Genomic DNA, 21,863 nt, shown 5'->3' on the forward strand with positions numbered 1-21,863 from the left:
ATTCTGGTTAAGATGATGCAACACTGTTTTCTGTATTAAACATCCTAAATCCGTCAATATTTCGAAAAAAAAAAACTGCCACAACAGTGTTGAGAGATAACGAGCCATGTACAACTGACCAACCGAGACACATTAAACCAGGGGTCTCAAACTCAATTTACCTGGGGGCCACTGGAGCTAGGGTCTGGGTGAGACTTGGCCACATCAGGTTTTCCAAAACAAAAAACAAAACGCATTTATTAAAAACAGAAAAATATACAAACTTTTTCAGTGCTTTGCTTCCGATTTTCTACAATAAAAGCTCTGATAAAACATTCCACTGTTCTGAAATATATACATTTTTATTTTTCTGCACAAAATAAGATAATAAAAAATAAATAAACAAATCAAGAATAAAGAAAATCAATCAATTAGTAATAAATAAATATAATAATAATAATAATAAAACGGCAAATAATAAAAACTTAAGAAACCACATATAGTTGGTGGGTAGACAAATTATTTTTTTCAGATTAAAATGAACAAAGCATTATTAGAGCCCTGTAGACATAACAAAACATGACTATAGTCACATTTATACTCTTTTTATTTAACATAACATATTGCGCAACTGCAGGATCTTGAGACACATGCTAACTCGCAAACTAGAGAGCTAGCGACCTAAACGGTAGCCTTCAAGTTATTTCCTTTGAACTTAAATAGCCAAAAACTTACCACTTCCACACGGATAGGGAGGATAACTATTAACAGTTATTTAACCTTTAACATGAACATTAATCAAACGTAATAATTTTTTCTGGGTACATGATACCATACAGCATCCATATCAAACTTGCGCGGGCCGCACTAACATTAAATTTTCATATCAAGGTGGGGGCCTCAAACTAGTTTCCCCTCAGGCCGCGTGTTTGAGACCCCTGCATTAAACTGTACAGAAACACATACATTTTGAAGGTTTTAGCAGATTGTTGGCAACATTTTATTCCTTCAGTCCACACACAAGATGGGTTTGTTTCTCTATGACACCGTTGAGTTTGTTTTTGTCTTTTCGGTGTGATTGATTTGTGCTCATTTTGCAGCTTGTTGTCTTATCAGCCAACGCTGCTCCAGCTCCTTTGTGAGTCTCAGCCAATAAGCCCTTTACCGCTTCTTGGGCCTAGCTGAGATATACCTTGTTTTGTGATTGGGTTGAGTGTATTTAGAGAGTTACACATATTTCAGTATCAGAGTCTCAGTTAGCAACATTTACTTTTTCATTGTTGCAAAGCTGGGAAACATTTTAAAATATCAGAAAAGAAATTGTCAAAACCAATTAACATTTCAGAAAACACATCAACAAAAAGGCGAAAAATGTTTTCTTTTCAGAAACCAGATTAACAGAACTCAGAACGAATTAACATTTCAGAAACTACATCAACAAAACCTGCAAACATTTTACATTTCAGAAAACTCATTAACAAAAGTCAAAACAAGTATTTTACCGAAAAACAAATTAAGATTAAGATTAACATTTTAGATGCAAGTTAACTGGTGAAGGGCTTGTCAATGCCAGAATAATCTGCCACAATGTCAATCAACAAATACAATTGTCAAGGTGTCTGACAATACAGTCTTGATGTTTAGCGTCTATGAAATCAATACTTGTGTGTCTTTTTGTTTCGGCGCACATGTGGCAGCGGCACCTTTATTGCAATTCTAATCATAAAATACAAAAGGTCCAGCTGCCCTTTTATGTGGGGTCAGGTATTGTTGAGGGGTGCTTTGGCTTCACAGCGGCTCTCTCCCATCCAAAGCTGCAGAGCTGAGCTTTATCTGTGGATCATACAGCGCTTTGGCCAAGCCTTTGTACTGCCTGGCCTTTTATCTGAAAGTGAAAGCAGATTTGGCCCCATGTCGGTCCCTCTGTGTCTCTGACAGTCTGTCTGTCAGTCAGTCCGCCTTTTGTTTTTCCATCAGTCTTTGTCACTTGTACCGCTGTCTTTCACTCTTATTTGTCTTTATCTCTCTCCTGTCATCCTGTTTCCTCATCCTTCACACTGCATCCTTCATTCTGTCCTCGACTGAATGTCATTGTCTTCTCACACACACCTCATTATAGCCGCATCGCTCCACCACATCCTCACTGGTGTGAGGAATATGTGGAACTGTGACATTCGTCTGTGTGAGCACTTAAAGTCCCTCTGAGTGTCAGTAATGTGCTGTAATGGGGGTGGAGTGGCCGTCTAGCAATGAAAAGATTGCGGGTTTGAATCAACTCTCGGTTTTCGGATGCTCCGGATTAGTTTTTTGACTAAAATTATTTGACTCAATTATTGTTATGGCTGCAAAATAACCCCCTATGTAGCCGATTCAATCCAGTGTAATTCACGTATCGGAAGATGCCTAAATGTGAATGTTCTCATTCATCCGGCTCCTTTTATTCTCCGGGAATCGATCACAACTGGACTATTTGGTTGTCATAGAAGACGTTTTGCAAAGACTACTTAAGCCAGTGGTCTCAAACACGCGGCCCGCGGGCCAAATGTGGCCCTCAGGACACTAGTTTGAGGCCCCCGCCTTGATATGAAAGTTTCATGTTAGTGCGGCCCGCGCAAGTTTGATATTGATGCTGTATGGCATCATGTACCCAGAAAAAATGATTACGTTTGATTAATGTTCATGTTAAAGGTTAAATAACTGTTAATAGTTATCCTCCCTATCTGTGTGGAAGTGGTAAGTTTTTGGCTATTTAAGTTTAAAGGAAATAACTTGAAGGCTACCGTTTAGGTTGCTAGCTCTCTAGTTTGCGAGTTAGCATGTGTCTCAAGACCCTGCAGTTGCGAAATATGTTGTAAATAAAAAAAGTATAAATGTGACTGTAGTCGTGTTTTGTCATGTCTACAGGGCTCTAATAATGTGGGCCACACTAACATTAAACTAACATTACATTAAACATTAATCAAGGCAGGGGCCTCAAACTAGTGTCCTGCGGGCCAGATTTGGCCCGCGGCCCGCTTGTTTGAGACCCCTGCCCTACGCAGTCCAGGTGTGATTGATTCAATACCCTGAGAGCAGGTATGGGAAATGCCCAATGCCACCTGCAGAGATTTGGTTGTTTTTGACGGGTTGTTTTGGAACAGACTAATAACAAAACCAGAGGTTCCACTGTATAAGAAATAACCATACATAGTTGTTTCTCAATAAAGTCATACACAATCTTAACACAGCAAATACACCAAATACACCCACATACTGTACAAAATCAAAGGACCTCCCCATGAGCATTATGACCATGCACCCTGATCTGCAATTCATATTAATTAAGCATGAAATATGATCAAAATAACTTGAGCAATACCAATCATCTTTCAATTATCCGGGCTACATTAGCTGTGTGACAAGACACACAGAAAACGAGGAAAATCATGAATATCAAATGGGACCAATTTAACGAAAATCATCATGAACTAAATCAATTTAATGAATGAATAATATTAATTAAACAGAAGCCGTAAGGAAGCTAATGGAGAGGTTTTGCATCACAAAGAACTGACCCAACATCTTTATAATATTTCCCGTTGGAGAGAGTACACGGTCTATTTATGGTGCACCGATATAGAAGATCTATGATTCATTTTTCACTGACAGTCCGTTTTTTTTCTCTTTTCCTTCCCTGTCATCCTGACGAAATTCCCTTTATCTCTATTCACCTGTATCATTATTTTTTACACTACATTCATCCTGTTTATTCTGTCTGTCTCTGTTTCTTTCATATACCTCGTTATGGCCCACCATGCCTATTTTCCCCTCAAATGGATCACCTCCAGCCTCAGACCTGGCCTCGGACCAAGGTCAGGTTTTGGTCATCGTCACAGCAGCAGTGGGTGGTTTTACCCTCCTCGTCATCCTCACCCTCTTCCTCCTCATTACTGGAAGGTAAGATGGCTTTACTGCCTCTGATTTTGAATTTCTGTACTTTTTTTTTTAATATAAATGTACTAAGGAAGATACTCAAGTTGTGTTTCATTGAATGGTAAACATGGAGCAAATGTTGGTATAAATGTCATCATGTGAAGCTCTCATATCGACTGGGAAATACTGAAAAATTAATACTTTTATTCCAAAGTTTTCCACATCATCAAACTATTTTTGTTAGTGTTTAATCTTGCTTTATTTATTACTTCCTTATTGTTTGTTCTTAAGCAATTATGCAGCTATGGATGTTGCATCTTGTTACGTATCTAGCTTGCCCTCTTGCTCAATTGTTTACACTCGGGAGTGAACAGCGGAAAAGACGGTATAAAGGTATACAGGTACTTCGGTACGAGGTACATTATTTTAAAAAAAACAAAAAAAAACTTCAACTGTATTATGGAAAGCAGGAAGTGAACAAATGTAACAGTTACTGATTGTAAAAGTACCAGATGGAGGGGTAGGATTTAATAAGCTTTGCTTCTTCCTACTCCTTTTGGACATGTGGAACTGGGAACTGATTATGGGATGCATTCAATTGTAATCTGATGCATGTTTAAATGAAATAAAACCCAAACCATTACCATTTATTTGATTTCTATTCAAGACGTTATAATATAACGTCATTCTTCAATGTTAAAAAAACACTTATATTAACAATATAACACTTACATTGTTAATAATAAAAATATAACACTTTTTCACATTTTCAGCTTGTGGTGTGCCACGGCATTTTTTCAATGAAAACATTGTGCCTTGGCTCAAAAAAGGTTGAAAAATACTGAGATAGAGGACAGCAGGTAGCACCTGTAACTTCACTCATCTTGCTGTTCTCGGGATTTATCACTCCTTTTTATCTTCTTCTATCATCAGTCGGGTTGCTGCTCATACCCTACCTCACCGTGGCCACTGGACCAGACATAAGCTTGAGGAAATTATCCGGACCAATTTGAATTTAAGTTGAATACCCCTGTTATAGAAGGTCAAGACTAACCCAAATTAACCTAATGCTTCCAACATTACATCACAGCTCCAGACATATGAGTCAAAGGCTTGTAGGACAGTAGCTCCTAATGGTAACAGATCATTTCACTGGCGAGTCTGGACCGCTCTACGCCATTCGCCCCCATATTTGACCTCGCTCATGTTTTACTGCTGTATAAAAACACATCATCTGATAAAACAGCATTTTTTTTTAGATAACCTTCACTTCTAAGGTAATTAAGCAGCTTTTGCGGCGCCTGCAGTTGTTGACCTCTCAGGTTTTCCAGCTATAGAACTTTCAGTTTAACATTTTAATGAAATAATCAAAGTCTCATATGACTGGCAAAATAATAATAATAAAACGGCAAATAATAAAAACTTAAGAAACCACATATAGTTGGTGTGTAGACAATTTTTTTTTTCAGATTAAAATTAACAAAGCATTATTAGAGCCCTGTAGACATGACAAAACACGACTATAGTCACATTTATACTCTTTTTATTTACAACATATTGCGCAACTGCAGGGTCTTGAGACACATGCTAACTCGCAAACTAGAGAGCTAGCGACCTAAACGGTAGCCTTCATGTTGTTTCCTTTAAACTTAAACAGGCAAAATTTTACCACTTCCACATGGATAGGGAGGATAACTATTAACAGTTATTTAACCTTTAACATGAACATTAATCAAACGTAACAATTTTTTCTGGGTACATGATACCATACAGCATCCATATCAAACTTGCGCGGGCCGCACTAACATTAAACTTTCATATCAAGGCGGGGGCCTCAAACTAGTGTGGGCCGCGTGTTTGAGACCCCTGGTTTAAATAGAGCGTCAGACTCCGTGTGCCTCCGTGGAGATGACAAAGATGTTACTTGTATAACAATACAGTTTCAGTATGCACCCCTTGAAGTAAAAGTAGAAAGTTCTACACTGATTGACATCTAGCTCACCTTTACTGTCAAAGTGTGTACTACTTAGATTGAATCACCACTTCACTGTCTTAGTGTTTCTAAAAGTAGACAAGTATCTGGCAACTATATTGAACTGCTTGGCGTCGGGGTTTCGATGCAAAAATAAAACCAGGATGTACTACCATTTATCTCTTAACTCTCGGAGAAAGAAACACTCGCTTGTTTGAACCGTTAAGGCCACCGTACTTCTCGCTCTTGCTCACAAAGTTGAAACGAGCAAATCCAAGCCGGTGTGTTATGGTACTCCTGGGGTACAAAGAGTAATTATGCCTATAAAAAATCTATTTTTGATGCATGGTTCACTCCTCCCCGTTCAAATCCTCCTGCTAACTTGACATTGATACTCGTCCTCTGATTTCGAGATCACCATTTGCAAGAAAAAGGGACTGTTAGAACGATTAGATTTGATTGAGCTACAAAACCTTCCCCTTTGCTCTTCGATTGCCGTCGTATACCAGCAATGGAAGCTAACAAGCTAAATGCAATTCAGGTTTAAGTCCTAAATATGCCTCACACACTTGGATAAATGATCAAATGTACCGAAACGCAACATTAATCAATGATAATGATGATGGAAAAACCGATCAATCAGAGACTCAGGGCCAGCATGAGTATCAGCAATTATGGTGAGTTCAAGGACCGCCAAACATTCATTCATTCATTTTCTCATCTCCTCATGGTTTTACATATTGAATATACATATAATTTATGAGTGAGAGTGTCTCCAAAGACACAATGTGGCAACAAGATCACCACCTTCCTGTTTTGCCATGAGTTATTTCTTGAGTTCAATAGTGATTCTCACCTCAACAAAATGGAGCCAAAGAAATGTCATCCATCCATTTTCTACCACTCATCCTCACAAGGGTTGCGGGCATGCTGGAGCCTATCCCAGCTGTCTTTGGGTGAGAGGCAGGTTACACCCTGGATTGGTGGCCAGCCAATCACAGGGCACATATAGACAAACAACCATTCACACTCACATTCATACCTATGGACAATTTGGAGTCGCCAATTAACCTAGCATGTTTTTGGAATGTGGGAGGAAACCGGAGTACCCGGAGAAAACCCACGCATGCACGGGGAGAACATGCAAACTCCACACAGAGATGGCCAAGGGTGGAATTGAACCCTGGTCTCCTAGCTGTGAGGCCTGCACGCTAAACAAAGTGTGAAAAAAACAAATCAGAGTGGTTGGCATTGCTATGAATAGCAATAACTGCTAGAGCTGTAGAGCCTCATCACTTCTGTTTATCGCCTTCCACATTCGTACAAGAAAGGAAGTCCAGGCATGGAGTCGTGATCTTTTCCAGCTCGCCATTCACTTCCAGGATGATTCTCACAAGGGATTTTATGTTTACTTATTTTTTTTATTTCATTTGAAGCATTTCTGGATGTCTTTGCCCCTTTGCCCCGCACTAAACACACACGCATTCCATCACAACATCCCATCCTAGTAGGAGGGACTTGTAGTCCTTTTTTAAATGCACTTGAGCAGCCTGGGAGCGATGAGAGCTTTCACGGGGCTCTCGTGACTGTGAGGTTCTACCAGGTAGGATGGAAGAGGACCTGGCAGGTGACGAGGAGGTGGACCTCTATGCTCTAAAAGCTTCCTAAAATGGGAATTTGCAGCAAGTTAAAATATGCATGCTGGTTTGTGTACACGTTGTCCTTGAACTAACGTTACGTTTTTGTTTTTTTTTTTGGTTTTTTTTTAGTTCTTCCGTTCTTCAGTGCCCTCTGCTGTGATGCTAAAACTGTTGAGGCAAAAGAGGAGTGGTTGGACTTAGTGTGACTTTGATTAGAGCTCTGGGCAAAGTGCTTTAATTGAAGTTACTGTTTTGGAGTCAAGTGCTTGTGCTTATGCAAATATAAGTGCGTACTAGAAAAAAAAAAAAAAAAAGAAATATTGCAAGCAGGACAAGTATTCATGTCAGTTCTGCGTGTGCGGCCTTTACATGAAAGCCATCGAGGAGCAAGGGAGAGAAAGAGAGAGAGAGAGAGAGGGAAGGCCAGGCGGATAAAGGGGATCAGAGGATAGGACTGCAAAGGACTGATAACGCCACACGCCGCCATTTCTTTAATGAACAGCTTGACCCCATCAACAGAGGTCAACAGTGGCTTTCCAAATCCCCTTCTTCCACTTCCTCTCTGTGTCACCTGCCATGTTATCTGCACTGTCCATCAGTGTCCGGGACCCCACAGACTTCACTCAGTCAAAGCCCACACTGGCAACCTGTGGCTCAGAGCACCCTCCCCCCGACACCCTGGCCACCCAGATTATGTTAAATCTTCACAGAGAAGGACGTCCACATGCGATTACATGAACACGCGTCTACTCGTTGCATCGACATAGGGCGCTCCGGGACTGGTCAAAGCTGTCACTTTACAACATCACTACATCGCTTATACAAAATATATATACAATACAAAATGTAGTAAACCTTAGTTAACGTCATTAATCTGTTCCTGTAACCGAAACAGAAGCTAACAATTTTTCCAAGAAATGATGCACATCCAATTCAACTGTTCCAGGAAGCCAAAAAATGTTACATCCAACACATTTATATGGTTTTACATATTGAAAATATATATAATTTATGAGTGAGAGTGTCCCCAAAGACACAATGTGGCAACAAGATCACCACCTTCCTGTTTTGCCATGAGTTATTTCTTGAGTTCATAAGTGAGCCAAAATGGAGCCAAAGAAATGTCATCCATCCATTTTCTACCACTTATCCTCACGAGGGTTGCGGGCATGCTGGAACCTATCCCAGCTGTCTTCGGGCGAGAGGCGGGGTACACCCTGGACTGGTGGCCAGCCAATCACAGGGCACATATAGACAAAAAAACATTCACACTCACATTCATACCTACGGACAATTTGGAATCGGCAATTAATCTAGCATTTTTGGAATGTGGGAGGAAACCGGAATACCCGGAGAAAACCCATGCATGCACGGGGAGAACATGCAAACTCCACACAGAGATGCCCGAGCAGGGAATCAAACTTGGTTCTCCTAGCTGCGTGGCCTGCATGTAAACCAATTGTGCGGACACAAATGTCATCATTTTGATAAATGAAAAAAAAATTGAGCAACACTATTGAATTCAAGAAATAGCTCATAACAAAACCGGAAAAGGGTGCCCGCATCACGTCTTCAGCTTAAATGTTCATTTCTCCCTTTCGTTTGTCATTCATATGCATTTAGAATTGATTTATGGATATAAAACTACAATTATTTTCAGTCAACCACTGATAACATCATAGACGGGCGACACAGCTGACTTCTGTTTGCCGTTTTGTTAGCAAGCAAGGTATGCTAACAGGATGTTTTGTGCAAAAAAAATGCATAAAGAATGCAGTTGGACTCACGCTCAGTATTGCACACTACCCGGAAAATATACACAAACCGAGGCAAAATTTGGCATAAATTTTCATTAATTCATTCATTTTCTACCACTTTTCCTCACGAGGGTCACGGGGGGTGCTGGAGCCTATCCCAGCTGTCTTCCGGCGTGAGGCAGGGTACACCCTGGACTGGTGGCCAGCCAATCACAGGGCACATATAGACAAACAACCATTCACACTCACATTCATACCTATGGACAATTTGGAGTGGCCAATTAACCTAGCATGTTTTTGGAATGTGGGAGGAAACCGGAGTACCCGGAGAAAACCCACGCATGCACGGGAAGAACATGCCAACTCCACACAGAGATGGCCGAGGGTGGAATTGAACCCTGGTCTCCTAGCTGTGAGGCCTGCGCGCTAACCACTATTCCGCCGTGACGCTCCATAAATTTTCAACGTTCAACTGCTTTCTAGGGATATGCCGGTGATCATGTGGTTGGGGGGCGGGGGGTTAAATACATTTAACCATTTATAAAAGTCGGATATCTCAAAATTCTCAAATGTCCAAATGACTGGCTGGTCAGTGTTCTTTTAGCTGAGTACTTATTATCTATAATCTGACGCTGTAAGCAAAAAGCTAAATTGGATTCCTTGAACTTCATCCATCAATGTGTGTGTTTTACAGGTGCCAGTGGTACATCAAGGCCAAGATGACCTCCGAGGATAAGAGGAGGACCAATTATCAGAATGGACATGGTAAAAAAAAAAACTTTGTAAATGACTGAAAAATCCTATGTTACGATGCCCGTAATTTTTTATTTTATTTTTTTACACCACTTGAAAATTAGGTCTTCTCCCACTTTTGGCAGGAATTTTTGACAAATTTTCATCCTTCAAAAATAATCTATGTAAATTTTATTTTCTTAATATGTATTCCAATTTCCAATAATACTGTATAACCTTTTCCCCAACCTAATTATTAGTAATATTACAACTTTTGAAAAATACTTAAATAACATTTTATTTTTTATTAAATTAAAAAAGAATAATTTTCTCATTATTATTATAAATAATAATTCTAAATAATAAAATCATTATTATTTTTATTATTATAGAATGATTATTTAAATTAATAATAAATATATATATATATATACTAAATTAAATTTTATTACAATAAAAAATAAAAAAATAAAAAATTATTTTGCTGCTGTTGTTTTTTTGTTTTAGTTCAAGTATGTTTTCAGAATGTGCTGTAATGTGCTTTTTAAAAATAAAAAAAAAAACATTTGCAAGCCACAATTGGCCCTCCGGCTGCCCTTTGGACACCTCTGACTATGATTTTGAAGAAGTGGTAAATGTCAAGCTGGTTCATTATAGCTGCTGACATTATATAAGTCATTAAAACATATGGTCAATGATCACAACTATGGTGTTTCCTACCAAAAACGGCATAATTTCGGACTTTTTTTTCTTTCAAAGCATTTTCACCACAACTCAAATGTAAATTGGGTACCCAATGTTTTTATGTCAATCACAGCTGAGCACTACTATTGTATAAAAGAGTAAGATTTCACAAATTCAGTTGTATTCAGTTCGTTAATGCAGGCGTCCCTAATGAAGAGGCTCCCTTCTAAGACCTGACAGTGGAGCGTGGTATCGGGAGAGGAGGTCCTCGGGGTTTTGTAGTTGTGGCTTCATGCATCAGAGACAACTGAGAGCTATTGTTTTTTGTGATACCGTTATCGATCAGCCATCTCCAAACCCAGCTTGTGTCTGGCTTCCCTGCTGCAGGCAGTCAGGGTCTGCTAAAGATTTTGTGATTTGCTCAAGGACACTTGTGCAGCCTGGATAACTTCACTGCATGACACAAAGTTGGCAAAGGTCAGGTGCTGCAGTCAAGATCTTTCTAGATTTGACAAAGCATCATTTCTTGAATTGTCGTATTTCTGTGAAGATTACCGTTTTTTTATTATTTTTTTTACTACAGCATAATTTCTACATTTAATTAGAAGAGCTCAAGAGTTTAATTACAATTTCCTAAATGATGAGGATCTCAGTTTAATTAATTTCACCCTTTAACTTCATCAACATATTAAACAAAAAATACTCAACACTGTTCTACGGATGGGGCCGATTATGTTCCGATACCAGCGTAATTCAACTGCGGAGATTCCGTATCGGTGAGCACTGTCTGCTTGAATTGAACTGTCTGTACTTCAAAAGTACTACAAGAATATCAGCATATACTTGCCAGCGTACTTGCCTAGTATCAAATCAACAATAATTATAATGTAGCAAACCGGACGTTAAGTGTAATGTTCAGAGTTCAGTGTTGTCCAACTGTCTGTGAAGCTTACATGTTTGGAAAAAAAACATCGATATTCTTCTATGTACATTTGCAGATATTATTTGGCAATAATAATAATAATAATAATATCAATCAAGCAAACAGAGCTCTGGTATGGGACTAGTATCTGTATTGATATAACAGTTCATAAAAATGTACATTGCTCCATCCCTAACACTTGATATTTCATGTCTCCTTCAAAATCTGTAGTTCCTTTTCCTGGGATTAAGACCTATGTGGACCCTGACACATACGAGGACCCCGCGCAGGCCGTCCATGAGTTTACCAAGGAGATAGACCCATCTCGGATCCGAATTGAGAGGGTGATTGGAGCCGGTATGCACACACACACACACACACACACACACCATCTGGTACTTTTACAATCAGTAACTGTTACATTTGTTCACTTCCTGCTTTCCATAATACAGTTTAAGGGTTTTTTTTTGTTTGTTTGTTTGTTTTTTTAATAATGTACCTCGTACCGAAGTAGTGATTGGAGCCGGTATGCACATACACACACAAACACACACACACACACGCTGTGGACTCAGTGTTTCAGCAGGACATTTGCAATGTGGGTGAAAATCTCATGATGGGCTGCAGTTATTTCCATGCATGTGTGGGTTTTCTCCAGGTACTTCCTCCTCCAGTCGTCCAAACACATGCATGTTCACGTTGGCTTAATTGGAGACTCTCAGGCTTCGTCCACTCGTAGCTGGGTATTTTTTAAACCGCATATTTCCCTCTTTCTGTTTATGAAAAAATGGTGTCCTCACAAGCTTGTATTTAAAAAAAAAACATCCATATGTAACCGTGGAAATGCATTAGGAACCACAATCATAAGCATGACAAAACTGTAGGCCAGGGGTCTCAAACTCAATTTACTTGGGGGCCACTGGAGCTCGGGTCTGGGTGAGACTGGGCCTCATCAGGTTTTCCAAAAAAAAAAAAAAATTTATTAAAAACAAAAAAATTAAAAAAAACTTTGCTTTGGTTCCAATTTTCTACAAGAAAAGCTCTGATAAAACATTCCACTGTTCTCAAATATCTTACTTTTTATTTTTCTACACAAAATAAGATGAAAAATAAAGAATCAAGAATAAAGAAAATCAATCAATCAGTAATCAATAAATAAATGTAATAATAACAATAAAACGGCAAATAATAAAAACTTAAGAAACTACATATAGTTGGTGGGTAGATAAATTATTTTTTTCAGATTAAAATTAACAAAGCATTATTAGAGCCCTGTAGACATGACAAAACACGACTATAGTCACATTTATACTTTTTTTTTATTTACAACATATTGCGCAACTGCAGGGTCTTGATACACATGCTAACTCGCAAACTAGAGAGCTAGCGACCTAAACGGTAGCCTTGAAGTTATTTCCTTTAAACTTAAATAGCCAAAAACTTCCCGCTTCCACACGGATAGGGAGGCTAACTATTAACAGTTATTTAACCTTTAACATGAACATTAATCAAACGTAATAATTTTTTCTGGGTACATGATACCATGCAGCATCCATATCAAACTTGCGCGGGCCGCACTAACATTAAACTTTCATATCAAGGCGGGGGCCTCAAACTAGTGTCCTGCGGGCCACATTTGGCCCGCGGGCCGCGTGTTTGAGACCCCTGCTGTAGGCGGAAGTAGTTCCTAAAATTCTATCCAATCAGAATCATCCTCGTTCATGAGGACTGACAAGGAGGCAAATTTACTTCAAAAACGTTGACTGGGAATCTTGCCAAAGCAAGTCGGCGTCGGACACCTTGGACGTGAAATTGTTATTTGAGCCAAGATGGCCGACCTCAAAGTGTTTTTTCAAGGGAAGCAATATTCGGGCTTGCAAATACAAGCAAGCAAAAAGCACTTGAAACCAACATAGTCCTGAGAGCATCCATGTTGTTTCTGATGTAAACACACGTAGCATTAGTGACGCTGGGAAATGTAAAACTCCGGTTATTGGCATCCATACCCAAACACAATCGGATTTTTCTCCAAATCCACATTTTGGCCGCAGGTTTTGAAAACCTCTTTTTTTAGTACAAATGTACTGTGCAGGCTTGTGTGGATGCTAGGCCAAATCCTGGAAAAATAATAACAATAATAATAATAACGTTTGGACAGGTCTCAAACACAACTTTCCTGGAGTCCACTAGAGGCGGAGTCTGGGTGAGGCTTTTCAGTACTCCAAATATCGATGTTATTTAATAACAGTTCAGAACATGAACGGTTGTTTCTGGCTTCCTAGCAGGCCTTTCGGCACCTGTTTTGTTTTGGTAATGGTAATGGTTTTATTTCAATTGAACATGCATCAGATCACAATTGAGTGCATCACATAATCAGTTCCCAGTTCCACATGTCCAAAAGGAGTAGGAAGAAGCAAAGCTTATTAAATCCTACCCCTCAATTTGGTACTTTTACAATCAGTAACTGTTACATTTGTTCACTTCCTGCTTTCCATAATACAGTTTAAGGTTTTTTGGGGTTTTTTTTTGTTTTTTTTTCTTAATAATGTACCTCGTACCGAAGTACAAGGTGATATGACCATACAATGACGTAATGGGTACCATAGTAAGTGTCAATATAGTGATTAGTATATAGTATAGTATATAGTATATAATATAGTATATAGCACATCATGACTGGTTCAAGACTCTTCATCCTTATTTATTATCGTATTTAGTTTATGCTTAAGTTCCATGTCTAGAGTTACTGTATCTGTTGTGTAGTTATTATAGAAATATGACTGTATGTTTTTTTAACAATTTATTGTTTATTATTTTATTTTTTTTATTATTATTATATTATTTATTATTTTTTAACGTTTATTGAGATTTTAAACAACATGATAATCATATTATCACCACATTAGTCTGTGGTTATGTTTTACTGTAGCAGATGGTCCTGAGTATGTGTGATAATTTCCCTCAAAATACAATCATTTTTTGCTTCTGGTATGATCATTTGTCATTTCCTATCTGGCAACATTAACCGTACCTCTATTTGATGTCAGGACGTCGTCATTAATCTCGTCTGTGGCATAAAATGGTCTGTCTGGTCCTCATTTTAATTTAGTTGTGCAAATGAAAGATGTATTGAAGAGTTGACAAGTTTAGAGATAAAAGGAAAGTAAGAAGTTACGTCTATTTTTGGAGAAGGAGATAATTTGGTGTGGACTACAAAGAAGCGTTGGTTCAGGTGTAGGATTGTGTACTGCAACACTGCCCCCAGGTGGTGCATGCTGCTACCTGCTGGTGGTTTGAAGTGAGTTGACTCCTTACAGAATGTGTGTGTGTGTGTGTTGTACTCCAGGTGAGTTTGGAGAAGTGTGCAGCGGCCGCCTGAGAACACCGGGGAAGAAGGAGATTGCCGTGGCTATAAAGACGCTGAAAGGAGGCTACGTGGAGCGGCAGAGGCGGGATTTCCTGCGCGAGGCTTCGATCATGGGGCAGTTTGACCATCCCAACATCATCAGGCTGGAGGGCGTGGTCACAAAGAGTAAGAAAAGATACTGTATAATGTCTAACGTTGCCTTTATTCTCACAATTCAATGAGCTTAATTTAGTCCTTCATATCAATATTTATGGTTTAAATTGTTTTAAAAATTCTTAATGGTCTTTATGTGCAACCTGGCACACTCATCTATAACAGGGGTCTCAAACTCAATTTACCTTGGGGCCACTGGAACTAGGGTCTGGGCAAAGCTGGGCCGCATCAGGTTTTCCAAAAAAAAAAAAAAAACGCATTTATTAAAAACAGAAAAATTAATAAACTTTGCTTTGGTTCCGATTTTCTTCAAGAAAAGCTCTGATAAAACATTCCACTGTTCTCAAATATCTTAATTCTACACAAAATAAGATGAAAAATAAATAAACAAATCAAGAATAAAGAAAAATCAATCAATCAGTAATAAATAAATATAATAACAATAATAATAATAATAATAAAACAGCAAATAATAAAAACTGAAGAAACCACATATAGTTGGTGGGTAGACAAATTATTTTTTTCAGATTAAAATTAACAAAGCATTATTAGAGCCCTGTAGACATGACAAAACACGACTATAGTCACATCTATACATTTTTATTTACAACATATTGCGCAACTGCAGGGTCTTGAGACACATGCTAACTCGCAAACTAGAGAGCTAGCGACCTAAACAGTAGCCTCCAAGTTATTTCCTTTAAACTTAAAAAGCCAAAAACTTACCACTTCCACACGGATAGGGAGGATAACTATTAACAGTTATTTAACCTTTAACATGAACATTAATCAAACGTAATAATTTTTTCTGGGTACATGATACCATACAGCATCCATATCAAACTTGCGCGGGCCGCACTAACATTAAACTTTCATATCAAGGCGGGGGCCTAAACTAGCGTCCTGCGGGCCCATTTGGCCCGCGGGCCGCACGTTTGAGGCCCCTGATCTACAGTATAATCTGCTTTAATCATGAAGTTTGCTTATGTGTTTTGTGTACAAGCTATAACGCTTTGTGTGTGTGTGTGTGTGTGTGTGTGTGGTAGTAGCAGAGGTAGCGCCATGTGTCATTTTTACATCCTGCTACGCCTTTTGCATGCACAGTGTGTGATAGTGTGTGTGACACGTACTTGTTAAGGACCTCTGTTTTACGGGACTCACCCAGCGCAACATATGGTTGTTTTTACACAGCTGTATAAAGTGAGACATCTCAGTGAATATTAATGTTCCTCAGGAAGACAACACGGAAACCCAAGTGATGCATTATTAAGGAGCCCCCAATTGTGAAAACTATATATATATATATATACTATATATACACTACTGCTCCAAAGTTTGGGATCACTTGCAAATTTCTTTGTTTTCCAAAGAAAAACATTTTCGTGCATTTAACAAACAATTTTTTACATTTCACAAACATTTTTATCCATTTCACAAACAATTAAAATGAATGAATGATTTTCAAAGAAGGATCTACATTTTATATATATACTATATATATTATATACTAATAGTATTAGACAGAGAAAAGGCCCTGCAGTGAGTTTTGAAGTTTTTTTTATCATGTTGTCACCAAAAAATATGCCATATGCATTATAATATGAGGGGAAATTCTAGGAAATTCCGATCTTCTACAGGAATTTCCACCCAACTTCCTTCTGTGGTGTATTTGTGTTATTTTACTGGCATTATTTTTGACAGCCTGACTCCAGAATGTGTTGTAAAATAACCCGCAGAGCATGCTGGTTGTCAATAATAAATCAAATCCACTCACAGTTCAACAAGCTAACAAGATAACACCTGAATCAAGTTTAATGAATAATGACAATCATGTGATCATCACAAAGATTTTTATTAAGTTTATCTTAACTTTTGCTAATAATTAATGGAACAAATCAAGCAAGAAAAATGTAAAGTCGGGTTTATTAATACAAAATGTAAAATTATTAATAATATAATTTTTATAACATAAAAATAAAATTAATTAAAAATATAAAATTAATTAAAAATATAAAATTATTTAAAAATATATAAAAATATAAAAATATAAATTAATTAAAAATCAATCAATCAATAAAAAAGGTACGCAGCTATGGAGTGCCACCACCCTCGCGGCCCACTGGTGCAAAACTTTTTGCGGCCCTATAGGTGGCGCTTGAGGCCCAAGTTTGGGCCGCTGCCCTATGGTTAAGAATCACTGCTATAGACTAATAGTACGTCACAAAAAATATTGCTGTTTCATGGTTAAATATACTTTCAGATTTAATACAGATTTTCAGACTATATATATGCAAAAAAAATTGCATATTTAAGCAAATGTTCCACATTTTTCCGAAATTACACATTTTAAAGCATACAAATGTCTAAATAAACTAAAATACAAATATGAGGCATTCAGAAGATACATTCAAATACATTGTGATGATATGTAGTATTCTTCACTGACCACTAGGTGTCAGTAATGTTGCTGTAACGTTTGATAAAACACACAACAGCTTTATATCAAAGGTTTGAATTAGGCCAGACACAAGACACAATAATCCCGAACCCGTGCTACTGTTGTGGCGGTAACTCACGGCTAGCTAAAATTCAGCTCTGAGTACCCAACTTCCTGTGCGCTTCCCACTCAGCTCCCCACGGATGCACATTTACAGCAACATACATGGCTTATTTCCTCTTATTATATCTACTACATTGAGTAATATGAGTATAAAATTGACTACAGGGGTGTTATTTACTGTCTAGAAGGCTCTAATGTTAAAAAAAACTATGTAGAATCTCTAACTACCGAAATATTCCACTTGTGGAAATTTACGTATCACATTCAGGTCTGGAATACATAACATGATGACCAGTGTACAGTAATATTTGTTAATATAAGAGTATAAGATTTTCCTTCTTTGGAAAAATAGAAAATTTACATCACAAATTTTTTGTTTATATTTCAGTCATCATACTGCTCTTTACTTCTCTATACTCTGAAGTTCTATACAGTACAACAAGGAACAGTTTGTGCTTGGCAGTGGAGCTTTGTGAGGCCTTTCATCAAAAAATATTCCTTTTTCGGTCTGCCTTCCGTCCCACTCACCCCCTCCATCTTTCAGTCCCTCCATCTGTTGTTGTTCTTTAGAGACTAATTATGGCGAGTATTGTGCTGTGACTGACAGCCATACCTGCACTGAAATAACAGGTGACACGTTAGACTGTGGTAAACAGGTGCATTTGTTTTTGCTCATGAACTGTACCGCATAACTTTTATGGTCCGCATCCTGCTAATTAGTCCTGCCGAGCCAAACTTGGCACGTTATAACGATGACGCTTTGACAAATTTCAAAGAAAGTCCATACTTTGTTCAAAGTAAGTTGGTTTTCATGCTCGCAGTGGGTCAGCTCGGGACATCTTCAGTCTCTTGGCATGACTTCATCAGAATTAAAGAACTGCTTTATATTGTTGATGGGATGAAACACAGGAACAGGCCATCCCTTGACATTTTCTGCTTCAAATTTCACAGCTTCACTCTATCGCAGTTTTTTTATATATGTATTGAATATGGCCTATTATTATTAACAAATTTTTTTGCCTAAATTAAGCATTTTCAAGCGTGAAAAACAGCTAAATGAATTACAATACACTGCAACCTTGGTTAGTGTCATTACTTCTTTCCAGAAGGTCTGGCTTTAACTGAAATGGATGCTAACCGAATAAATGTTTCCCATTAGAAATAATGTAAATCCAATTCATTCCAGAAAGCCCAAAAATGTTAACACACAACTCATTTTTATCATTTTACAATTCTATATGCATAAAAATACATGTGAATATTGAATGACAAAGATATATAAATGAACACATGTGGTTACTTGACTGTTCCCAAAGATAGGATGTGGTAGCGAGATCAATCACCATTACCTTCCTGTTTTGCCACGAGAGTCTTGAATTCAATTTCTCACCACAATAACCCAAAATTGAGCCAAGAAGTGAGAAACATTTGTGAAGTCGAGAAATAACTCATGACAAAACAAGAAGGTGGTGTCGAAGTGGTAGCTCTTGCTGCCATATTGTGTCTTTGGGAACAGTCACATCCTCAGTGAAGGTAAAAGTAATCTTAAAAGTTCAATTGTCCATTTTATTATTATTCATTATTCATTATTATTATATGTCTTTAGGATTGTTTTAACCATGTAAAACTAATATGATAGAACTATAAAAGTGTGTTTAGTGTTAACATTTTTGAGGTTCACACAGCTGATTGGTTGACATTGCTGACGTTTGTGATTAAAATACATAATACATAGTACAGTTGCATTCACCCAGTGTATTAATAACACGGTACATTGTACATGAACCAGAAAATGTAAGCAAACTGAGGCAAAATGTGGGCGAAAATTCTCAACTTTAAGTGAAAAACACGCTAAACGTGATACCATTGTACAAATATAAGATATATATTATATTATATACAAATATAAGGCTCGATGTGATTTTTATTCTGCACTGTTCACTAGCCATCAGTAATGTTACTATAAAATTCATTGAGACACACAAGCACCTGACTTGGTCGCAACAGGTTTTTATTGCAGATTTAAATTATCACACAACAAGCGCAATAATACCTAATATTATTAAATGTCTTATTATTATCTCATATTATGACCACTATGTTGTGTGATACGAGTGTAAAGTTGACCATAGGGGTGTTACTTCATGTCAAGAGAGCTCTAGTAATGTATTTAGATTGTCTTATACAATCTTGCTATGCTTTAACTACAAAAATATTCCATTTATAAATAAGGAATCCTATTATGCCAAAGTGTACTCATAATGGGATAAAGAAGGAATTAGAAATAAAGAAATAAATTGCATGCTTGTTGAGTATTCTAACTTCACCTACTGTTAGGTCTTTTGTGCTCCTGTATTGTCCCGGTGTCGGGAGTCCTGTCCGTTTGTTGTTGATCCGTACTGTGTTTATTTTGTTTAGCCCGGCTGGTCTCTTTTGTTTTGGTCTTTGTTTGCTTGAATACGTCTCAGCTTGTGTATTTACACTCTTTCAGTTGTTGTTGCATTGGAGTTGTCTTTTTCTTTTTTTTTGTTTTTCCATGACTCACAACTACTCTGACTTCCCAGTGGTGCTTTGGTGTGAATGGAAACGTTCTTGAATCAGAATCAGAATCGCCTTTATTGTCATTGTATTGTTTTGCGACGAAATTTGAATGCAACTCCATGGTGTATTTTGTAGAACGTAAAAATAAAAAAAAAAAAAAATAAGGAATAAGAATATAAATATAAAAGGTGGCAGGTGCTGTTCAGAATAAGTGTAAATATATGTTCATCAAAAACAATAACCTATACAGTAAACAAAATGTAGAATTGCAGTAACCAAAATGTGGAATTGCAGTAAACAAAAGGTAGTATTGCACTTATTGAATGAATGAATCTATTTCACATAAGTCCCGTATTGCACATTTTGAAGCTTATTGTACATCACAGTGAGAAATGGTAATGGTAATGCTAATGGTAATGGTAATGGTAATGGTTTTATTTCATTTGAAAATGCATCAGATTACAATTGAATGCATCACAAAATCAGTTCCCAGTTCCACATGTCCAAAAGGAGTAGGAAGAAGCAAAGCTTATTAAATCCTATCCCTCCATCTGGTACTTTTACAATCACTAACTGTTACATTTGTTCACTTCCTGCTTTCCATAATACAGTTTAAGTTTTTTTTTTTCTTTTAATAATGTACCTCGTACCGAAGTACGAGGTGATATGACCATCCAATGACATAATGGGTACCATAGTAAGTGTCAATATAGTGATATATATAGCACATCATGACTGGTTCAAGACTCTTCATCCTTGTATTTAGCAAACATCAACTGCTTGTATTGTTTCTTGAATTGGCTCATCGTTGTGCATTGTTTGATTTCCTTACTCAATCCATTCCATAGTTTGATTCCACATACTGAAATGCTATGGCTTTTTAACGTAGTCCTAGCATATAAGTGTTTCAAATGTAGTTCTTCCCTGAGATCATATTTCTCCTCTCTTGTAGAGAAGTATTGGATGACATTTTTAGGTAATTGGTTGTTTTTAGCCTTATGCATTATTTTAGCTGTTTGAAGATGAACTATATCAGCAAGTTGAAGTATTTGTGATTTTAGAAATAAGGAGTTAGTATGTTCTCTGTAGGCGGCATTATGAATTATCCTTACTGACCTTTTTTGCAGTACATTTAGCCAGTGAAGATTGCTTTTATAGTTATTGTGTTACTTGTGTTTTAGTAGATTTAGTAGATTTAGTAAATTACTTTAATGATGTGAAATAAAGCAACTATTGTTGGAAGATAGTATAGTTGGTGTTTAGATACGCCATATGTCAAGATACGCTGTACTCCTGCATCACGAAATAGGAAACATGTTGCTTTTCTTTATTTCGTCTTCCTCCTTTATTGCTTCTTCGAATTCCCCTGTGAGACAACACTGGAATTGGACATTCTGTAAGATATGATTTCACCACAGATAGATGTGTGATTGTCTCTCGCTCTCATTGTTGAGAATGTCTCACAGTTCACGCAACAGCAACCTTCAAGCTGTCAACCAGTTGATCTTTGCAGAGCATTTTTTAAAGGTGGTTGGGGGGCAGATTTGCATCATTGCATCAGTTATGGTTTATGTCATACACAGGTCAGTGCGGTTGGCTGAATTGATAATGTTTGCGTGAAATAGCTGACTTATGTATGCCTCA

The 21,863-nt window shown here is 37.6% G+C and overlaps 1 protein-coding gene across 5 annotated transcripts in view; it reads left to right on the top strand.

Annotated features, from left to right (window-relative positions):
• Positions 1 to 21,863, top strand: part of LOC131135553 (ephrin type-A receptor 6-like) — a 203,413-nt gene that overhangs the window by 168,183 nt on the left and 13,367 nt on the right. For all 5 annotated transcript variants that reach the window (XM_058081592.1, XM_058081593.1, XM_058081589.1 and 2 more), the window contains 4 exons: positions 3,807 to 3,915; positions 9,955 to 10,025; positions 11,830 to 11,955; positions 14,945 to 15,130. In XM_058081592.1, the coding sequence (XP_057937575.1) occupies positions 3,807 to 3,915; positions 9,955 to 10,025; positions 11,830 to 11,955; positions 14,945 to 15,130 (492 nt within the window). The remainder of the gene's footprint in view (positions 1 to 3,806; positions 3,916 to 9,954; positions 10,026 to 11,829; positions 11,956 to 14,944; positions 15,131 to 21,863) is intronic.

Source organism: Doryrhamphus excisus, chromosome 9 (assembly GCF_030265055.1).
Source record: "Doryrhamphus excisus isolate RoL2022-K1 chromosome 9, RoL_Dexc_1.0, whole genome shotgun sequence".
Lineage (NCBI taxonomy): Eukaryota > Metazoa > Chordata > Actinopteri > Syngnathiformes > Syngnathidae > Doryrhamphus > Doryrhamphus excisus.